This window comes from Chelmon rostratus, chromosome 13 (assembly GCF_017976325.1).
Source record: "Chelmon rostratus isolate fCheRos1 chromosome 13, fCheRos1.pri, whole genome shotgun sequence".
Taxonomy (NCBI): domain Eukaryota; kingdom Metazoa; phylum Chordata; class Actinopteri; order Chaetodontiformes; family Chaetodontidae; genus Chelmon; species Chelmon rostratus.
In genome coordinates this window covers 12,796,441-12,815,512 of record NC_055670.1, presented here as the reverse complement: position 1 = coordinate 12,815,512, position 19,072 = coordinate 12,796,441, and the positions used below count along the sequence as shown (strand labels likewise).

Below are 19,072 nucleotides of genomic sequence, written 5' to 3'. Positions count from 1 at the left end.
TTGTGAAACAGTTAACTTTGCTACAACAGCACAGAAGTGTTGGGTAAATCTCAGTATATGCACTATATCTGTAAGAGTGGAGAAGCACCAAATTCATCATGAAATAAGAAATAACTGATGAGATTTTTCTTTACAGTTGACTAACACCTTGGCTTTTGTTTCCTCTTTGAAAATGTAATTTAATTTTCATCTGAAGTATTAATTTGATGAGGCCCTGTCGGCTTGACGGCACCTCAACAGAAATCAATGCTTCATATGGGCCTCAGAAGGCTTTCAAAGCCCTTTGTTCTATATTAATATATGATTATATGCGGTATAGCAAATAGCAGCAGAATTACTGTTCAAAGACACAACGCGATGGATTAACTATAATGAAAAGCATTATGTGTGTTGTGAAATCTTTGTTCAAGAAAAAGTGTTACACCTACATAATTGATAGTAACACCGCTGGAAAGGTGGTTTTTAAAGTTTGAAGTCTTCAGTGCAAAGAGTAGGGAAGTCTGAAAGTATTCAGTAGTGAAAGTATTAAAGGGTAACACCAGTATCTTCAAACTTATGCCATATCTTTACACATTTTGGGGTCAGAGAAAGACCTAGACTAAGACTATGATCCTTTTTGTAAGCAGAAACAGGTGTTTCATCGCTCTGTCCAAAGCTGCCAGACTCCTTTGACAAAAGCAGTAATTTTACCTCGCAGAACCTGGTCTACTGCTAACATGATCGGTTAGTTAGATGTGTTATTGTGTGACACATCTCACTCTTTAACTAAAAAGTCCATCTCTGGATCAATCTGTAAAACATCAAAAATCAGACTTGTAATCACTGAATTATTACTATATTCCAGTTACTGTTGGTGGTGTAAATGAATACATCAACACAGTAGGTGATTCAGAAACTGTTTCACTTAGAAACTCATTCATTGCCTGTCTGTTTAGATAGTCATACGCGGCTGACGTCGCTGGCCTGGGTGAGGTGTTCTGGATGTTTGTCAAGTTTGAGAATTTGCGAGTTGGTGAGTGATAAGGCAGAATTGCTGGAGAGCAGCCATTACTGGCGTCAGTGGGGAGGCTGGTTGGCCATAAATCATCTCCGTCTGAATAGTCTATCCAGTTTCCAGTTTGTTCTGAACGCCTGCAGCTAAACAATCAGTTTGATTTGTTCACTATAAGCGATTAGTGGAGTGTGGGCTGAAGTCTGAATGATGCAATAACCAAACACAAATAAAGTGTCCTACCAGACTCAGCAAAGCGATGGCTGGCTAAGTTAAACCCCTCTTTCTCCTCAGATTTGGATATTCATCAGGCTGACATGAGTCTGATACTCAACATTTTTAGAGCTGAGGAGCAACTGTTGTCAGTTTGTTGTTGACTCACACTTTGATTTGGTCACATTAGTCCCACTCGGCTGAAACACACAGCAGCTCAGATTCAGCTGTTAACAGAGTTAATAAGCACGACCTAGGCATGAATAATAAAGAGGCCTATATCTTCATTTCCAATCAAACGGAAACCAAAGTTTTCCAGGTTTCTAAGACTGCAACTGTAAATATTACCATCTTAATTAAAGAAGCAGCTCATTGGCTATTGGTCTGTTAGATGTTGTGCAAGTGTCATAATACAAATCGCGCTTTGAAACAACTCCCCCCAGGCAATAAAACATCAGGGGACTGTCCATCACAATCGTGCACAATGTGCAAGGTGATGTCTTCAAATGTGTGAACAGTCTGAAACTCAACAATAAACAGTTTACTAGAGCAGGAGAGACGAGCAAAAACTATTTCAGCTGGATAAAGGATACAACAATGTGACGTCTCCACTGCTCTGCAGCTAAAATCGTAGTTGATCAGGTTTATTTCCCTAAACCCTACAACCATTATTTTATAAAACGACCTTTCTTGTGTCTACCTCCGGCAGCAGAGACGGAGAGGGAGGAGTCTTAACTTAACCAGGAGTTCAGGTGCTGAAAGCATGAATCACACAGCGAGAGGAGAGTCTACACCAAAAATAACAGCTACTTTCCAGCCGGCTGCCCACAACCACAGCCAGGCCCTGCAGATTAAACGTGCTATACCACAGTGTCTTAAGGCTAGATCCTTACTGAGTGTCGTGCAACCGTAAATAAGTCTTCATTAGAAGTGAACTAGAGCATTCCTACAGTGACGGGGAGGGGGGGGGACACATCTAATTGCTGGAAACCAAACATCTGGGAATAAGGCCAGGTGAGCTGGCAGAGTTGCTAGCGGGGAACAGAAGAGCAGATGAAGTAGAACATGTCTGTGTGTTGTCTCAGACAGCGAGGATCCAGCCGCGTTCCAGTCACCGCAGAAGCACTGGGAACACTTGCCTGCAGACCGTTTTGTTGTGAGACCAGGGAACACCAGTCATTCAACAGAATCAGCTTTCAGGATGTCATCGTGCACCTTAATAGTTTTTGGACGGTGCCGTTGAAAGCGAATCCGCTGTTTGCACAGGATTTTCAAAGCCATTAGAGGTAGACGAGTGTTCCTAACGCGCACACGACTGGGGGAAATTTGAGACCTGCACAGGAAAATCCAGTTACTCCCAGGAAAGAGTAAAATATTTTCAAAAGATGTAAATAGAAGACGCTGCATGGTAACCTCTTCCACTTTCACGCCCTTGCAAATGTTGACTATTTCTTAAATTTCACAACTTCTAAACAAAGAATTGCAACCCAGCATAGGGAATAATAGACCATAAGATCATTTCTTAGACAGAACTGGCAGAATATCAAAGCCGCCCTCTTTGAGCTTAACATGACTTTCAGCTGTTTCATGTTACTAACACTGAGCGCCTCTCTGTAGTATCTTTATAAACCCTTCTACTAATTCCCAGACCAAAAAAAAAAAACCCCAAAAACATACCACTCCAGACATGAAAAAGTGCGATCCCCCACAAACATATAATCAAGCTATATAAAAGCAGTGGCTTCAGCATTGCAGTCTGCCTGACACCAGATAGATATAATTACAAAACAAAACCAGCTATGTTTAATGGTTAACTTGTGAAACACACCACATTGTTTCCAAGGACTTTGCGAGAGTGGAAACAATGGCATGCCAAAGCTGATAGATGTAAACACACACAGAGAAGAAGCTCTCGATCGGACTATTTCCGATTGTTGGGGATGTTTGTCTTCTTTGTGTGAGCAGAAACAAAAGAGTTGGTTTTGGGTGAGGATCTGTCATATACATTTGGCCCATATCAAAGGAAATGTGGGTGTTTTAAACCTTATACATAATGCATGTGACGACATTATATATTTCAATTACAAATAAAAATCTCCTGAAAAGACCCAAACTGTAAAAGAATTTATTGTGCTAACAAGTATTGACTGTGTGTTGATATATCTTACTCCTCTTATTGCCACAGAGCTCCGTTGCTGCCCCAAAACCATGAAAAACACATCAATCAGCCACAGTCTTGCACTGGTTGACACGCTCCTTCATTAACATGAATATGAGCACTATAGTTCACTTTGAATCAGTCCCACATACACTGTCATGCTGCTGTAAATACTCACTGGTGCACCGAATGTGTATTAATCCGCATCTGGAAATAGTCCCCAACAAATTCACTATTTACTTCTGCTGACTGTAGCTTGTTTAAAAACTACAGTTCCCAGCTGTTAAAGGGAACTGGTTATCCTTCTTTTTAAAAAAGAAAAGAAATTTATGACCTGTTTAAAAACAACAGAAAGCCACAAACAGAACAGCGAAGTGTGAAAGCACTGAGAGACGTGCTAACACTGTTGGCTTTGGTCTTCTCAAGGGATTTGTTGATCAGAAAAATACAGAATAACACCAGCCTTATCCTTTAACGTTTATAGCAGCAAAAGTCCTTAAAAACCTGAGCTGACAACAATTTATCTCACCTCACATGTCTTGTCCACTCTGTAAATGATTACTTAAGTCTTACAGTGGGTGGTCTCCCAGTTCCACCTCTCACAAACTACTGAGTCAAAGGCTATTTGAAAACTGTGCTGGAACAGAAGTAATGCATTTGTCGGTGATGCACAGAGACAACTAAGGGAAACAATATAGGAAAATGGCCGTAATCTTAAACCTTTCTATTTGGCCGTTCCAAGCCTGCCACCACTGACTCTCTAATCAGAGCCCCTTTCACACAGTGGGAAAGTCAATAACAGCATACAATCAGTAAACAAATTCAGCTGTTTCTCAAAGGCCCTCTGCATTCATTTCAGTCGCTGTAATTTGAATTATTCTAGCGTGTAACGTTTAAATTGTGTAAGACAAAGACCATGTCAGAGACTCAGGAGAACTTGAGACAAAGGGAGACCTGGAAAGTGAAGCCTCGTGGGGTGGGGGCAGACTCGGAATAATTTCCTGAGATAATCACATCTGTACCTCACAAAATAACAGAAGGCAGAATTTCAAATCATTCCAGATATACATTACTTTTATTATCATTAAGACTAGTATTGTATTATTAGCCGCTGCAATATGTCTATTTATCATTATAATCATTATTAGTGTTAGAAAGATGCAGGGTGTAAAAGAAAAGGACGCCTTTGTTCTCATAATATGTTTATTAATAACTTACTTACCTCCACTGTACCCGAACTTAATCAAAAGTGGCATCAGAATTCACATTATAGTATCATTTGCTGCTTCTTCTGTAACGTTTCCAAACCTCAGAATGTGCTACTGATTGTGTGAAGCCTAAACCAGGCGCAGACCCTTTCACTTCCCACTTCTGTGATTCTCGTTTAGGGAGCCTCCCAGTAGGAATGTGAGGTTTGGTTTGACTTCATCAGTCCTGACAGTTATGTTGATCTTGGCACCCACTGCACAAGATGCTCCTCTAACGCTGTAGCAAAGATGTAGCGCTGCTGAGGTCTTTGCTTTCAGAAAGATGGTGCTGGAGCTACCAAATCCCGCCTGCGCAGCTGCCTTAGCTAACAGCCCAGTCGGGCAGAATAAAATGTTGGGATTGTACATTTCTGCAAACCGTGGATACGTTAAATTTGTATGTTTCATATGCATCATGTCAGTGGTTCTACGATAGGTATCAAACTGCCATAGTTCAGATTATGAGTGCATGAGCTGAGTTTACAGCTGGGCTAGGCGACTGCAGCACCAGACTCGGGTCATTTTCCATCCATGTTTATGGCGAGGAGAGCGGGTATTTTGAGCCAAAGCATGATCTTTTCCGAACCGTAACCAAGTGGTTTTTCAGCCTAACCCTAACCAGACCCTAACCACAGCACTGTCACAACATAAAAGTGAAAGAAGAAATGAAACGTTCGAATGAAAGCAAGCCAAAGTTTCAACATATCTGTGGATTGCAGAATCATACAGTGCCAACATGTATTCTTGCAGTTGGGTTTCAGCTGGAGTACTTTTACAGTATTTAGGTAGATGTGCACGTTTAGGTTTATTGTGATTTGTTGAGGAAATCCTACAACGGAAAGCAAACCTCAACCTGTGACTCACGTGTCATGTGGAAGATGCCGTCACAGGCGCTGATGTGGGACAGGAAGGCATTACCCAGGCCTTGGCCAGCGTGAGCACCTTTCACCAGGCCAGCGATGTCAACGACATTAAGGAATGCTGGGACTTTGCTGCAACGCAGGAAGCAAGAGGAGAAAACATCATTCATTCAATCCAATACAACAGCTCCTGCGAAAAGTTCTCCATTTGTTTTTTGTTTGGTCAGATAAGTGCCAAGCTGTGTGTTAGTTTTTGTTGTTGCTGTCGATTGCATTGGAATATAATGTGTTTTGAACAGATTGCTCCCATATTCTAATACAAAACTACCTCAAATTATAGGCCGCAAAACATGCCGTCGTGGAGTTTAATCAGCAGAAAAATAACTGAAGCAGTTTTAATGCAAAGGGGACATCTTAAAAGATAAGGCTGGTGTTATTCTATATTTTTTGTACTGTCAACAAATCTCATAAAATAAACAAAACCAATCCTGTGTTATTGTCGATCTTCCAGTACTCAGCTTCAAGCCGGCTGAGGATGTAAAGCTTTAAAAACAGGCTCTGTGAAACAGCTGGGCCCTGTAGCTTTAGAAAACTGTTTTCAGTCGAGCATAAAACACATTTGATGCTCTAGAATTTGCAGCATTAGGTCAGTGTATGTGTACAATTCGCGTACATGGATGCGAATTTTCCATTTTGACCCTCAGCACGACTTTCAAACTAATGTATTTCACTTGGAAATATCTTTTGTTCTCCCACCGCGTCCGCTCCAGCTCTCATTCTATAAATAATATAATAATAATGATATGCAAAGTCTGGTTAGAATTTCAAAATAAAGCTTGCTGAGAAACATTTCTGGTCACTGTAGAGCTGCAAAATTGCATTTTCTTGCACAAATGTTTTTATTCTTATGTGTAGTGGTGTATTTATTCTTTAACAGCAGTGGAATGTGTTTTTACATGTGTTTTAGTTACAGTACAGGGCACATACAGCAAACGCAGCACAGGACTGAGTGCGAGCGTGATGCTGAGATTCATACCGCTCTTTGAAAAGCAGGAGCTCAGTTCTTGTGACTAAATTTCATGCACTGAAATGTGCTGTGCTGCTCAACATATCAATTCTTGTCATTCAAAGAAGGATATGTCGCTAGTAATTTGTCAGTATAGCACAGCAAATCTGAATTCAACCTGCTTTAACAGCCTCTATAAATGCGTATGATAACCAGGTGTTGGAGGTTCAGATGCTTCAGCCTTTTCCTTAACAGAAAACCTTGGAGTGGAGCAGCAATCATACATCATACAGACCTGGCAGCTACATGTCAACAACATTGTTATATGTTTTCTCATACCAATAGCAAGAAGAACGTCAGAGACTACAGATCTGAAGTGTGAATAATAGGTGAACGATGAGACCCCATACCTGGCAGGTTTGTGGAATTGGCAGAGGAAATCATAGCGTTCATCTGGAATGGGCACTCTGCTTTCATTTGGGTCAATGGTGCAGAAGGGGAAATTTTCAGCTGCAGCCTGACTCTTTGTCAGCACGTTGAAAAAGGTTGACTTCCTGAAAATAAAAACAGCAGTGAGGCCAATCCATCTAAAAGGGCTGGTGCGCAGAGCCCGATGGTTCGATAGTATGATCCTGAAACACTTCAGTAAATTATGCAAGATTGGCTTTTTTTTTCTGAGCAAGAAGGAAAAAGGTTATTCTAATAGACTGAATATCTAAGCACTTGAATCAAAAATACTATGCCCAATTACAAGGTCAGATAATCCCATAATGGATCAATTGTACATGGAATCGAGGGGCAAATGACATTTTCTGATAGATCACAGCTGTTGAACGGGATCAGCCAAACGCCGCCCCATGTTGTGATCAGTGAGAGATTTATTTTCTATGGCACAAGCAGCTCAAGTGTACTTCAAAATCTACAGACAATGGCAAGTGTCTAAGAGTAATAACGGCACGGCGGTTAACTATAATCCAGGACTTTCCATCTTTATCCCCTCACTCGGTGCTTCACATTGAAATGATTGTTTGCTAAGTCCTATAGGCATGAAATTGCCCAAGATTGCCAAAGGGCAGGCATTAATTCCGTATATGAAGCTAGATTGTTTGTCTAACGTACTTGAAGGCTTTTCTTGGGTCACCTTGGGGGAAAGAAGGAAAGACAATCCACAGTAACACTACGACCCTCATCAGGTGTAAAAATTGTTTTAATAATCTGAACAATTACATGCAAATCATGTGTAATTAGAGCGTAATATGCTGGTCTTTAAGGAAGTTTCCAGCCAGACTTTAGTGTGTTTTTCCACCCGTGAGTAGCGGAAACTCCTTATAGGACATATGACATATATACAGCTGAACAGACCCCAGTTAGCATAAGCTAAGCTTAATTTTCAATTAAAAACCCAGGTGATCAAAGTCTACTGACATGTCCTATCATTTGAGAAGGATCTTTTTGATTGGTGTATGTCGCTCCGTCATCCCATGTGACCTGGAAGAAAATACAGTGTGTCTTGGCCAAAAAAACAAACACGTAGCAATGACTTTCTAGTATTTGTAATTATAGGATTGATGGAATATGAAGTGGAACAAGTAGTTAGTCTTAATTAAGGTCAGTTTTTTTTCTCCGTATAAAGATTTATTAGCTCTGCAGCTATAGGCGATAGTCAGTAATAATTCTACTCAGAGAGTGGGGGGGTCGAGAGAGCATTTTCCTTTGGCAAATTAAGAGCTCAGTACAAAGTTAAGGTGGAAGAGAAAGAAGAGAAGTGCACACTCAGTGCACACACAGTAATCAAAAGCATTCCCTCAGGGTCAGCTACAGTCAACGTACATGACTCTTGTTACGGTTGATGTTTGTATATTACAACAGTTCATATCAGAAGAGTCTACAATCTTTGTTTTAGTGGCTGAATGACTTGCTAATCTTAATTATCTTGGTTATCCTAATACAAGCTTTCTAACTCAATTTCATAATGACACTATTAGATAATTTCTCATTATCTGTACACTGAATGAATGAAAAGTAAAAAATATATATATATTGTGTGCAAATGTGGGCATATTAACTTATTAAGCATATTAAATTGGGCTTATGGGACATTCAAGTTAATAGAGATTCACAAGTTGCAGGAAGTAATTATGTAGAGATTAATTGTTCACATTGGCTTCTTTCTTTAGATCTGCTGCATACAGACACATGACGGGGGAGTTTCATGAGCAGACTGAGCTGTTGCGCTAGGCTAAAGGCAGGTGCCTATTAAATCCATTTCAGTCCAGGTGACCTGGAGGATGGTTTAAGAATGGCTTGAGGCATTTAGAACATATATTGTCTTTACTTTACAGTATGTCCCAATAAGGGGTTAAGACTAAACTTTTTCGTGCCTTTGAGCGGAGAGCAGGGCAGTAAATAGAACATGTGCTGTGGTGTAAGTGTAGAAATAGCTGCAAGGTTGGATCTAAATCACACTCTCAAGTTTCCCATGTGTGTGGCCAGCTATGCCCAACTAACAGCAGGCTGGCATATGAGCATGGTTCATTCATGAAGGAACCATAGGAGGGTTGACAAGTTGCACTTTGACACAAATGCTATATGGCAGGCCACAACCTCAGTGAGTTCAGCTTCTTACAGCAGGAAGAAATTGTGGTTTTCACTGGGGTAAGAAATGAAAACATTGGTCACTCGACGGTTGGATCTTTGTGCAATAAGCTACAAAATCTAGCAAAACATTTAAGAACCACGACATGTGAAGAACTTTTCACTTAATCTATGCAGCGTGTTTATTCCCCACTATCAATATCCAGTATCCAAACATATAATTAAATGAGTCCTGTGAAAAATACCCGCAGCATGTGTACAACTTAAGTGAAACAACACGCGTGGCTTCGATTGCTCTGATTCAGTACAGCAACTGAATAATGTCTCAGCATCAAGGACCTTTCTGCCCCTTCAAAACCTGCAGGTTTCAGGTTTTTACAAAACTTTCCAGGCTACTCGAAAACAACAGTTCTGGTGAAAATGAGTCAAAAAAAATATTTTAAGGAGTTTCAAAAAGATGAGAACCTGTCAGCAGAGCACAAGACAACCTGTCACTGTGGCTCAAAGGGGGCTACAGGAAAGTCGCGCAGGGTCTGCCCCATCATTATGCTCTGTCACTGATGTAGCTGAAGGTCTTGGTAAGATACAGACATGGTGGATTTGTCTGACCAGGTCTGGCATGCAGACAGTGTGTCAGCCACCTAACATGTACTGCGGCCATCCAGCACAGGTTCTCAAACTGTCCACCTCGCCGATAAAAATTCCTCGCAGACTGAGGAACTGTTTAGCCGTCCATTTCTCACATAACAGGTTTGTGTTTCAGACAGTTGTTCATATTGCAAGGTTATAAATTTTGTGGATGGTTATTCTTGAAGGGGAAAAGTTACATCACGATCCTTCATCAAAGTGGCTAGTAAGACTTTAGAAAGGAGTTTACAGTTTACAGACCTCCATAACACCCAGGTGTGTAGAAAGGCTACTCTCGGCTCCCCTAGTGTTTCCAAACGGTATTAACCAATTGCTTTGTGTTTTCATCAGAGCCCAGCAACTACCAACAATGCAGGACATACTGCATTTGTTTCCAAGAGGCGTGTTCACTGAAGAGATAAAGCTAAAGAAAGAAACTGTCATCACTTTATATGGAGTAATAACAAACAAGTAACTAGAGCCGGAAAAGTGTAAATTTATTAATTCATTTAGTCTTTAATGGGGGTATGAATGAAGATAGAAGTTCATTAGTATCCATTAATAAAAGTTAACTGTACATTTTTCATTTGATACAGTCAGCTTGACTTTGAACAGTAAATCAAGCTCTCATTTTTCTGGGAAGATATTTTTTCCCAGGATGGCAAAGGCATGACCCGCCCTACTCTGCCTCTGATTGGCTTACCCTGATATTCTACCCATAACCCTTACCAGTCTCACTCCTCATGCCTAAACCTACCAACCCAACCAACCCAACCAACATAGGCAACGAGTACTAGCCAATCAGAGTCAGAGGAGGGCGGGTCATGACTTTGCCATGCTAGGAAAAAAAGATTGTTCCCAGAAGAATGCGAGGCTATAGGAAACCAGTCTAAATGGTGTCATTATTCTATAGCCGTTACATTGTGCAATCAACATTTACTTCACAATTATATGTTAAAGAAAAAAAAAACCTGCACTGTACTGTCTCTTTAATTTCACTGTTAAATGCCCATTGTGAACTTCATTCACTATGAGTATCAGTGTATTCAGTATATCCTCAAACACACCCGAACTACTGACATCATGCACCCTCCTCTCCCCTCTTAGAACAGCATCATTTGATATGTAGAAGTAAGAGACAAGTTCAGGGACTCCATTTAACATCCCGCATCTTAAAAAATGATTAAGAAATGATTAGTACACTCTCTCTAGGTTTTGGCTTGCGTTCCTTTTGCTCATTGTGCAGGAGTTTTAGGTTAGCTACAAAAGGTTACATCATAATTACAAGACAGCAAAGCATTTCTTAGTTCCATTAGAACTATTCCTGTTTGAAAGGACTGATGAGCTCAATGAAAAAGAATACACAAGGACACAATGGAGTACTTTTATGATGCTGAACCTTTTATCAGTGCCATCCGGTTCTAAACATGTGTTTTTTTTCTGTGTTTTACAATTTGATTAATCTGAAAAAGCAGAAAGGTTGCTTGATTTGCAAATAATCTGCTAAATAAATATTTTCATTAAAGCGCTACAGGCACTGATTGTCTCAAACAACTATGGGCCACGTTGACCTCCTAAACGTGAAGTGATAGCATGTGAGTGAAACAGTGTAAAGCAGAAAGTTGTGTTGTCCCAGTTTTTTACCCACTCTTCAAAAACATGCAGGTGTGTCGTACTGGAGGCTCTAAACTGGCCAAGATATGAATCTGTGACTGTGTGATTGTCTACTGTGTGTGTGCGTTTTCCCTGTTGCTGACTGGAGGGCTGTCTGGGATGTTCCCTGACATGTCATGGTGAGTGATAAGTAGATATTTGTTAATACTATTCATTCATGTAGCATTCTCCTCTGCTTTCAGAGCAGTGTGGTAGGTTCATTTTTGCTCGCTGTCGTACAGTTTCATTCAAATGTAGATGCATCATGGCACAATCTCATCAATAAGATGTCTTAGAATTATGAACTGTTTTCTCTGATTAAAAACCCTCTGCTGTAACAGTAAAACTCACTTTGATAAATTCACAGTATATATTCCAAAATGATCAGAACTTTAACTACTTTATTAAAACTACGTCTTTTGGTGCACTACAACTGTTTGAAGCTATATGTTTACCCTCAATCGTAACACTTACCTGCTGAAACACCACAGAAAACAAGTCGTGTTTGACAGGTTTGACACACTTTTACTCAGACTGAGAGAAAGTTAAGATGCGGGGACGGAACAGCCTTGTGGGATTTGAGCCTTGTCTGGTGGGGGGAACACGTGGTTCCTGACACTTAACACCCTCAGGAACACTCCTCAGGCCGTTAAGGAATGCTCAAATATTTTCCACGAGCACTCTAACTCTTTTTTTTTTCTTTTTTTTTTTTGGCCTTTCTGGCTAAAATCCCACAAACCATGCTGCATTTGGTTTGATTCAATATAAAGTGTTGTTATGCACGAGGTGTGAAGAGCACATTTTGTAGGAACTTGAACAACTCCTGCCAAAAATGCTGCTGAAGTCTGAAGTTGTCTGTATATCTACGACGTTTCTTTAAATGCAACTTCCACTCTTTGGTCATGCATTCTGCACCCAGCTTATATCCTGCCTTACATGCATTTATATTTATGGTATCATGGAAGGCAGACATAGTTAAAATGTGGACAGAGCACATGCTGGTGCCTGCAGTGTGAATACTGAGAAGGCAACACTATCTCTGTAAATATAAACCCTACTTACCCAACATTGGGCAGGCCAACAACTCCTATTTTCAATGAGGTGCCAAACCTTCCAATCAGCGGTGGCGGCTTTGGTGCATCATCTCCCTTTCCCTGATAAAGACAATGTGGAAACGTCTGCAGTCAGAACGAGCACCTGCCATTACATAAGCTCCAACACATGCCAATTATCGAATGTGGAGCTCTTCCTTATGAAGTGCACCTTCTTTGGAGCCATTTCCCACGCTGAACTTTTTGCCGACTTCCACCACAGCTCACAAAGTCAGAGAAAAAAACACATTCATTGACAGAAAATGGGCTAAGCTGAGTCCTGAAATGAAACCAGTCGACTGCACTTCGACTGGCTCGCTCCCCACGCTCAAAATAGAACCTGCAGCCTCTGGAAATGAAAGTTGACACTGCAAGCTGGCAAGATGACCTGTACTTCCAAATTTAGCTGTCGATAGTATCGATGCAGGTTGATGAGCTGCTGTAAGATCAATCTTACATGGATTTGTTAGTTGAAAAGTGTGTATTGAAAGTGCAGTTAATCTTTATCAGGGGCTTGACTGTATTGTCAGCAGCTGCCTGCTTTCTATTTGCATTTAAATCCTCTGTCTTGACAGTCGCCTAACTGAAGACATCCACAAGTTGCGTCTCTATACTGACAGGTCCAAGCAATTTTGCCATTTCCCCTTGTTTTATAGCTTATCGACTTCCTACAGCAATAAATCCTCATCGTCAAGCAGTTTATTTCACAGTGCACTTAAATGTATGCAATTTACCTGCCACCAAAATAAACAATGACCTGGAAACCTTAAGGTGCAAGCAATAAAACAAGCTAATGGAAAACAGTGGATGAAACACAGACATTGTTAGTTAAAGCTAAAAAATGAAGAATAAATATTGTTTTTTTAATCATCATATTTGCAGTTTTAAAGGGGAACAGAAACATTCTTCAAGCCAAAAATATCTGTAAGAAAAGGAAGACCTCCTAAGTAAAAGCATCTCAAGAAAATCTTCATACTTGTGCCCACTTTCTCTATTTAATGAGCATCCTCTGGTCGACAATGATACAAGTGGAATCATCCGACAACAGCGTGCAGTTTCAGCACCACAGAAATAAGTACAGCATCCTCGCGCTCGGTTTCCACCAGCCCCCTTTGAGAGAAACAGGTGTAGCCACGCGAGCACACGAAATTACAACAATTAGTTAAATGTCCTCAAATAAACTTCCCTCAGCAGAAATACAAATTAAAGCACACAGGGGCACAACCAAAAACCATCGCCCAGTCCAGCAGCCTGTCTGGTTTAACATGCAGAAAATGAGACTCTAATAATCTGGATTTGAGGCAAGTGAGGCTGGCTTTGTAGAAAGAATTTAAATGAATAGGTCTGAATTAATCATTTATCTTTTGTTGATGGATGCACCCCCACTTAGACTCATCACAATAGACGCAGAGCGTTTTGTTCGACCAAATAAATCATTCCCATTGTTTAAGGTACATTGATCAATCTAATGGCTTGTAATAGGCTCCTAATTGCCACAGAGAAGTGCACCCGAATGGAGTCCAGAATTACAGATTCAACTCAAAATTCTCACTTGAATGACAAGGCAAGATCACGTCCTCCCCTTCTGTCCCAAGCAAACATCATCTGAAAAATCACTTATTTTATTAGTATTGTGACAAATAAATTTCCCTCCATGTAAATTTAAGGCAGGGTTTAGAAAAAGAAAAGCACATTTTTAGTGCAAAAAGACTCTGTGATTCTTATGCAGATTTCTTTGTTAGGACTTCCAATGTGAACGGCCACACTGCTCCATATTAAGATATAATACTATACAAGTAATCATGTACACAAGAGTATTTACATTTGAACAAACGGACAGAATGCTGTGATATCTATCCATTATTAAGAGCGACTAAACGCGATTATTATTTTTTATTTAAAATATAATAATAATTGTGACGTTAATTAAAGGCTGTCTGTTGTCTAATTGTTTTATTACGAAAGTATAATGAAAAGAAATATACAGCGTTCAGTTTCATTTAACGCTCGAATTAATTTGCCTTACTGCAGCGACAATCAACTTTGTTTATGTAGAGCAGAAATGTTATACTGTTAACAGCACTCTGCCAAATTGTGATGATTGCAAAAATGATTCCATTTTCTTGGCAGCGCTCAGTGTTTGATGAGACTGATTTTTATACACCCCTCCAAAGGTGGGGCTTTAAAGCAAAAAGAGTATTTGAACAAATTGCGCCTGTGTTGACTGGCAGCATTCATAATCTATAATGGAGCATTATTTGTCCATTTTGAATACTGTAATGCACATCTTTCGGTCAAGCCTTTCTCTGGAAAATTGCTTTAACTTTTAAAGGGATGATGATTCACGTCAGAGCAGGTCAATTTTACATTATGCCATTATCCCTGGCGGTTTTAACAAGCTATGGACTGTGCCGGCTTATTCAATTGTGATATTAAAAGAAAAAAAAAAAAAAAAAGAAGAATCGCGAGTTTAGGGAAAATTGTTGAAATACGACGCCCTCTTAATTGTCGACGATTTAATCAAACGATGAGGTTGGCATTACATTTCTTCCTCAGCTGTGAGACAGGCACCGTGGCCCCCGCTGCATCGGTTTAATGGAGATGGCTGGCGGCCTTGCAGCAGGTAGCATCCCGTGGATGCTGAAACTTTCTTTCCGCCTAGAAAACACTTGTCTTTTAAAAACATCTACACCACGCGCTGATAAAGCAAGCTGTCATTTTTAATTAACCCCTCACCTGCACTCCCCCCAATAAGTAAGGGGGGGTGTTCGCGCGCGACACGGCCGCGCGCGAACACGAGCACACGCAAGAGAGCAGACGCGCGTAGATTTTTTGCTGGAAGTAAACAAACTGTAGGTTAGTTGATCAATTACGAATCCTGGTTTGTTTTTTCTTCGTGTATTCAGAAACAATGTGCTGTCAGGCCTGTTTCTGGACTCCACCGAACTTCGCCCATCTGTGATTTTCCAGGATGAACGGCAGCACTTTAGGGATTCAGCACGCGGCGTATTTAACACGAGTTGTCTCCGTGCCATGACGCACGGCAGCATGCTCCACACACCTGTGATAACGCCTTCAGGAACAGCGGCGGCTCCCGCGCCGCTCAGGACACTATGTGCTTAAATAGCAACTATTTCTCAATGACGTGTTGCGCATGATCTGGATATTGGAAAATCAGAAGGGAAACCTGGAAGTACACAGTGTCACCACAATCCACAAACGCTTTATAAAATGACTGAAAAGCTTACCTCTCGGAGAACTGACGTGTGGACTCAATTCTGCAATGAAAGGAGACATTGAACCTCCGTGTGAGAATACATAAAAATAACTGTATGCATTAAAAAAAAAAAAAAAAAAGTGGGGAAAAAAATCGTGTCTTGTATGACAGTCTGAGCGGAGGCTGCACAGCAGATGATTGACGGCGGGGTTTTTGGTGTTTCTGTCTGCGGTCGGCTCTCTCATTGGCTGACTTCATCCCCGGCCACGAATGCGGCTATCAGATTGGCTGCGCGTCCTAGCCAGCTGTACTTCAAAGAACACGCTCTCTACAACTAGGTAGTGTTGGGAGCTGCGAGCCAAGAAAGAAACCGTGTGACCTGAGTCAAACACGGTGAGCCTGAACCAAATTGGAGCCGTACAGCATAGAAATCGCGAACACTCTCATCACAGCACAGACCCTGGATATGGCTACGTCTATACTTGGGGTGAGTCCTGCTTTGTGTTTATGCGCAAAAGTTGTGCGTAAAGTTAGTGTAGCCAGCTTTCCTCTGCAGCAGAGCTTCCTGCCCTCATGGACAAGCTTGCTTTCAAGTTTGCAGTTCTGGTTCATTACGGTGTTATTTAGCATTAATTAACTTGTTTTGGCTGTTATTTATTGTGAAAAGTGAACAGTTAAATACCGATAGACCAGAACTGAACTTTGAACTTGACTATTTTTTGCTGGCTGTATGTTCACATCAGATATCTGACGCAGTTTATATTCTGAGAAAGTTTGTAAAAAATGATCATGATTACTTGTATGTTGTTTTATTAATGTTAAACGCCTGTTAAAACACGTTTCTCCCCTCTCTCCAAACACATTAATCTCAGCTCAAATTATGCGCTTAATAATTAGCCAATGGTTGTTATGGTTTACTTGTTGAATTCCTGCTTTGTTGTCAGTCTGCTTCAAAGTCATCCGAGTGAAAAGAAAATCTTTCAGTAAAATGTTTAGCTGCCTGTTTTAAGTCCAACTTCTCTCTCTCTCTGTATGTGTGTGTGTTTCAGGAAGAGCCACGGTTTGGAACTACACCTCTAGCTATGCTGGCTGCAACTTGCAACAAAATTGGCAACACCAGTCCCCTTACAACTTTACCTGACTCGAGCGCTTTCTCAAAGGGTGGATTTCATCCGTGGAAAAGATCCTCCTCCAGCTGCAACTTGGGATCCAGTCTGCCCGGTTTCACAGTAGCGACGAGCCGCGCGTCGACAGGACTAACACCGACCAGTGGCACGGGCAACAGCGCCTTTTGCTTAGCCTCCACCTCGCCGACCTCGTCTGCGTTTTCCACAGAGTACAGCGGTCTGTTTTCCAACTCTGCGAGCGTCACATCCCAGGAGTCTGGACAGTCGGCGTTTATCTCCAAAGTCCACACATCCGCAGAGACTCTATACCCGCGGGTGGGGATGGCGCACCCGTACGAGTCGTGGTACAAGTCCGGTTTCCACTCGACTATCTCTGGCGATGTTGCCAACGGCGCATCCTCGTGGTGGGACGTCCACACTAACCCCGGGTCGTGGCTCGATGTCCAGAACCCCGCGAGCACCCTCCAGACCTCACTGCACTCCGGGACGCCTCAAGCCATCCACTCCCAGCTCAGTGGCTACAACCCGGACTTCTCCTCGCTGACCCACTCGGCGTTCAGCTCCACTGGAATCAGCCCGTCCGCGTCTCATCTACTGTCTACCAGTCAGCACCTGTTATCACAGGACGGTTTCAAAACGGTCATCCCCACTTACACAGACGCTTCTGCCGCCAACGCCATGATTTCTGGGGGCAGTTCAGGAATAAGTAGCTCGTCGAGGTCGTCCAGGCGGTACTCCGGCAGAGCGACGTGTGACTGTCCGAACTGCCAGGAGGCTGAGCGGCTGGGACCCGCCGGGGCCAGCCTACGGAGAAAGGGACTCCACAGCTGCCACATTCCCGGCTGCGGTAAAGTGTACGGAAAGACGTCTCACCTCAAAGCGCATTTGAGATGGCACACCGGCGAGCGGCCTTTTGTCTGCAACTGGCTTTTCTGTGGCAAAAGGTTCACTCGGTCCGATGAGCTGCAGAGACACCTTCGCACCCACACCGGCGAGAAACGGTTTGCTTGCCCGGTGTGCAACAAGCGCTTTATGCGGAGTGACCATTTGAGCAAGCACATCAAAACGCACACGGCCGGTGGCGGAGGCAAAAAGGGGAGCGACAGTGACACCGACACCAGCAACCTGGAGACCCCGAGGTCCGAGTCCCCAGAACTTATTTTGGAGGGGGTAAATCCCAGAATCGCTGTAAAGGATCCGTCTCCTCACGACGAGCCCTAGTGAGGCGTCACCCCCCCCACACACACACACCCCACCCCCCCCCCCAAAAAAAAATCAAACCACATTCAAAACTGCACAGCATTGAAAACGGGTCTTATTTGACAGACAATACAGGAGAAAATATTCCAAGCAGCCATTGCAAAAGTCTCAAAAATATATTCTCCGCAGGCGTAGCGAGTATTTCATTCGTAAATCCACCCAAAAGAAAGCAGAGGGATACACTGTAGGCCTTTGGGAATTTTTAGGGGCAACTTGAAAAAGACATGGATGTTTGCTGAAGGTGCGCGAAACCTGTTGAACTTTGGTTGGACAATGTGAGTTCCATCTTGTATATTGACGACTAAAACTATGTGTTATTTTCATGTAAATGTTAGGCTATGATTGTTTTATTCGTGTTGGTATCCTGGAAATCAGGGAGTTTACTTTTCGACGCACTTTGTGGATATGTATGTACACAGCTTTTTCAACTTTTGGTTAACCATTTTATTTCTTTGCTTAAAAAAAAATTATCTATATATAAATGTTTACCTGTATAAAGTCACACGTATAAGACTTTCATTTTATCGTAATTAAAACATCTTAAAAAAGGCTGTAATTGTGTGATGTAGATTTTATATATACTTTTTGTTTAATTATTTGTGTGAGGTTTTAATTTTGTAAAATAGTTTTGTTTAATTTAGAATTTTATTTTAAAGCGTGAGTGCTGTTAATAGGCTATTTTTCTTTAGATCACCTATAATACCTCGACTCTCACTATTTCCCCTATGGAATAAATCAATGTTTAATGCCCCGGAAAAAAACATTTCATGCCCAAATGAAAATCTTGTTAAATGGTATTAATTATGACTTGGAGCACATCGTAGCCCCATGTGTCTTGTAACTGCGATTAGGGATTCGTGTCTTATCAAATATCTAATTAATCTCGGAGACATCTTTTGTTCAGTTTCACTTTATCGGGGGGGTTTCCAAGGGGGTTTGATGACAAAGGTCCCTGAATATTTATTCTAATTGTCCAAATTAACTGCTTTCATTTGCATACCAATCCACGGAGCGCGAATGAGGATAC

The 19,072-nt window shown here is 41.6% G+C and overlaps 2 protein-coding genes across 4 annotated transcripts in view; one reads left to right on the top strand and one right to left on the bottom strand.

Moving 5' to 3' along the window:
• LOC121615956 (obg-like ATPase 1) overlaps positions 1-12,628 on the bottom strand; it is a 40,585-nt gene extending 27,957 nt beyond the window's left edge. Inside the window, exons 1-4 of one of the 3 annotated variants that reach the window (XM_041950501.1) lie at positions 12,614-12,628; positions 12,413-12,504; positions 6,886-7,029; positions 5,474-5,601 (exon numbers count right to left, since the gene is read on the bottom strand). In XM_041950501.1, coding sequence (XP_041806435.1) covers positions 5,474-5,601; positions 6,886-7,029; positions 12,413-12,504; positions 12,614-12,628 — 379 coding nt within the window. The remainder of the gene's footprint in view (positions 1-5,473; positions 5,602-6,885; positions 7,030-12,412; positions 12,505-12,613) is intronic. The other 2 variants (XM_041950502.1, XM_041950503.1) reach the window with 2 other exon arrangements.
• Positions 12,629-16,124: 3,496 nt separating this feature from the next.
• On the top strand, positions 16,125-18,011 carry sp9 (sp9 transcription factor). Its single transcript, XM_041950500.1, has 2 exons — positions 16,125-16,145; positions 16,708-18,011. Exons 1-2 carry the CDS (start codon positions 16,125-16,127, stop codon positions 18,004-18,006), a joined length of 1,320 nt encoding a protein of 439 aa, XP_041806434.1. The 3' UTR covers positions 18,007-18,011.
• Positions 18,012-19,072: the final 1,061 nt, after the last annotated feature.

Excerpts from the sequence above, each read along its gene's own strand:
- sp9 (XM_041950500.1), top strand. The coding sequence starts at position 16,125 with ATGGCTACGTCTATACTTGGG. Across the intron at positions 16,146-16,707 it reads TGGCTACGTCTATACTTGGG|GAAGAGCCACGGTTTGGAAC; the intron begins GTGAGTCCTGCT and ends TGTGTGTTTCAG.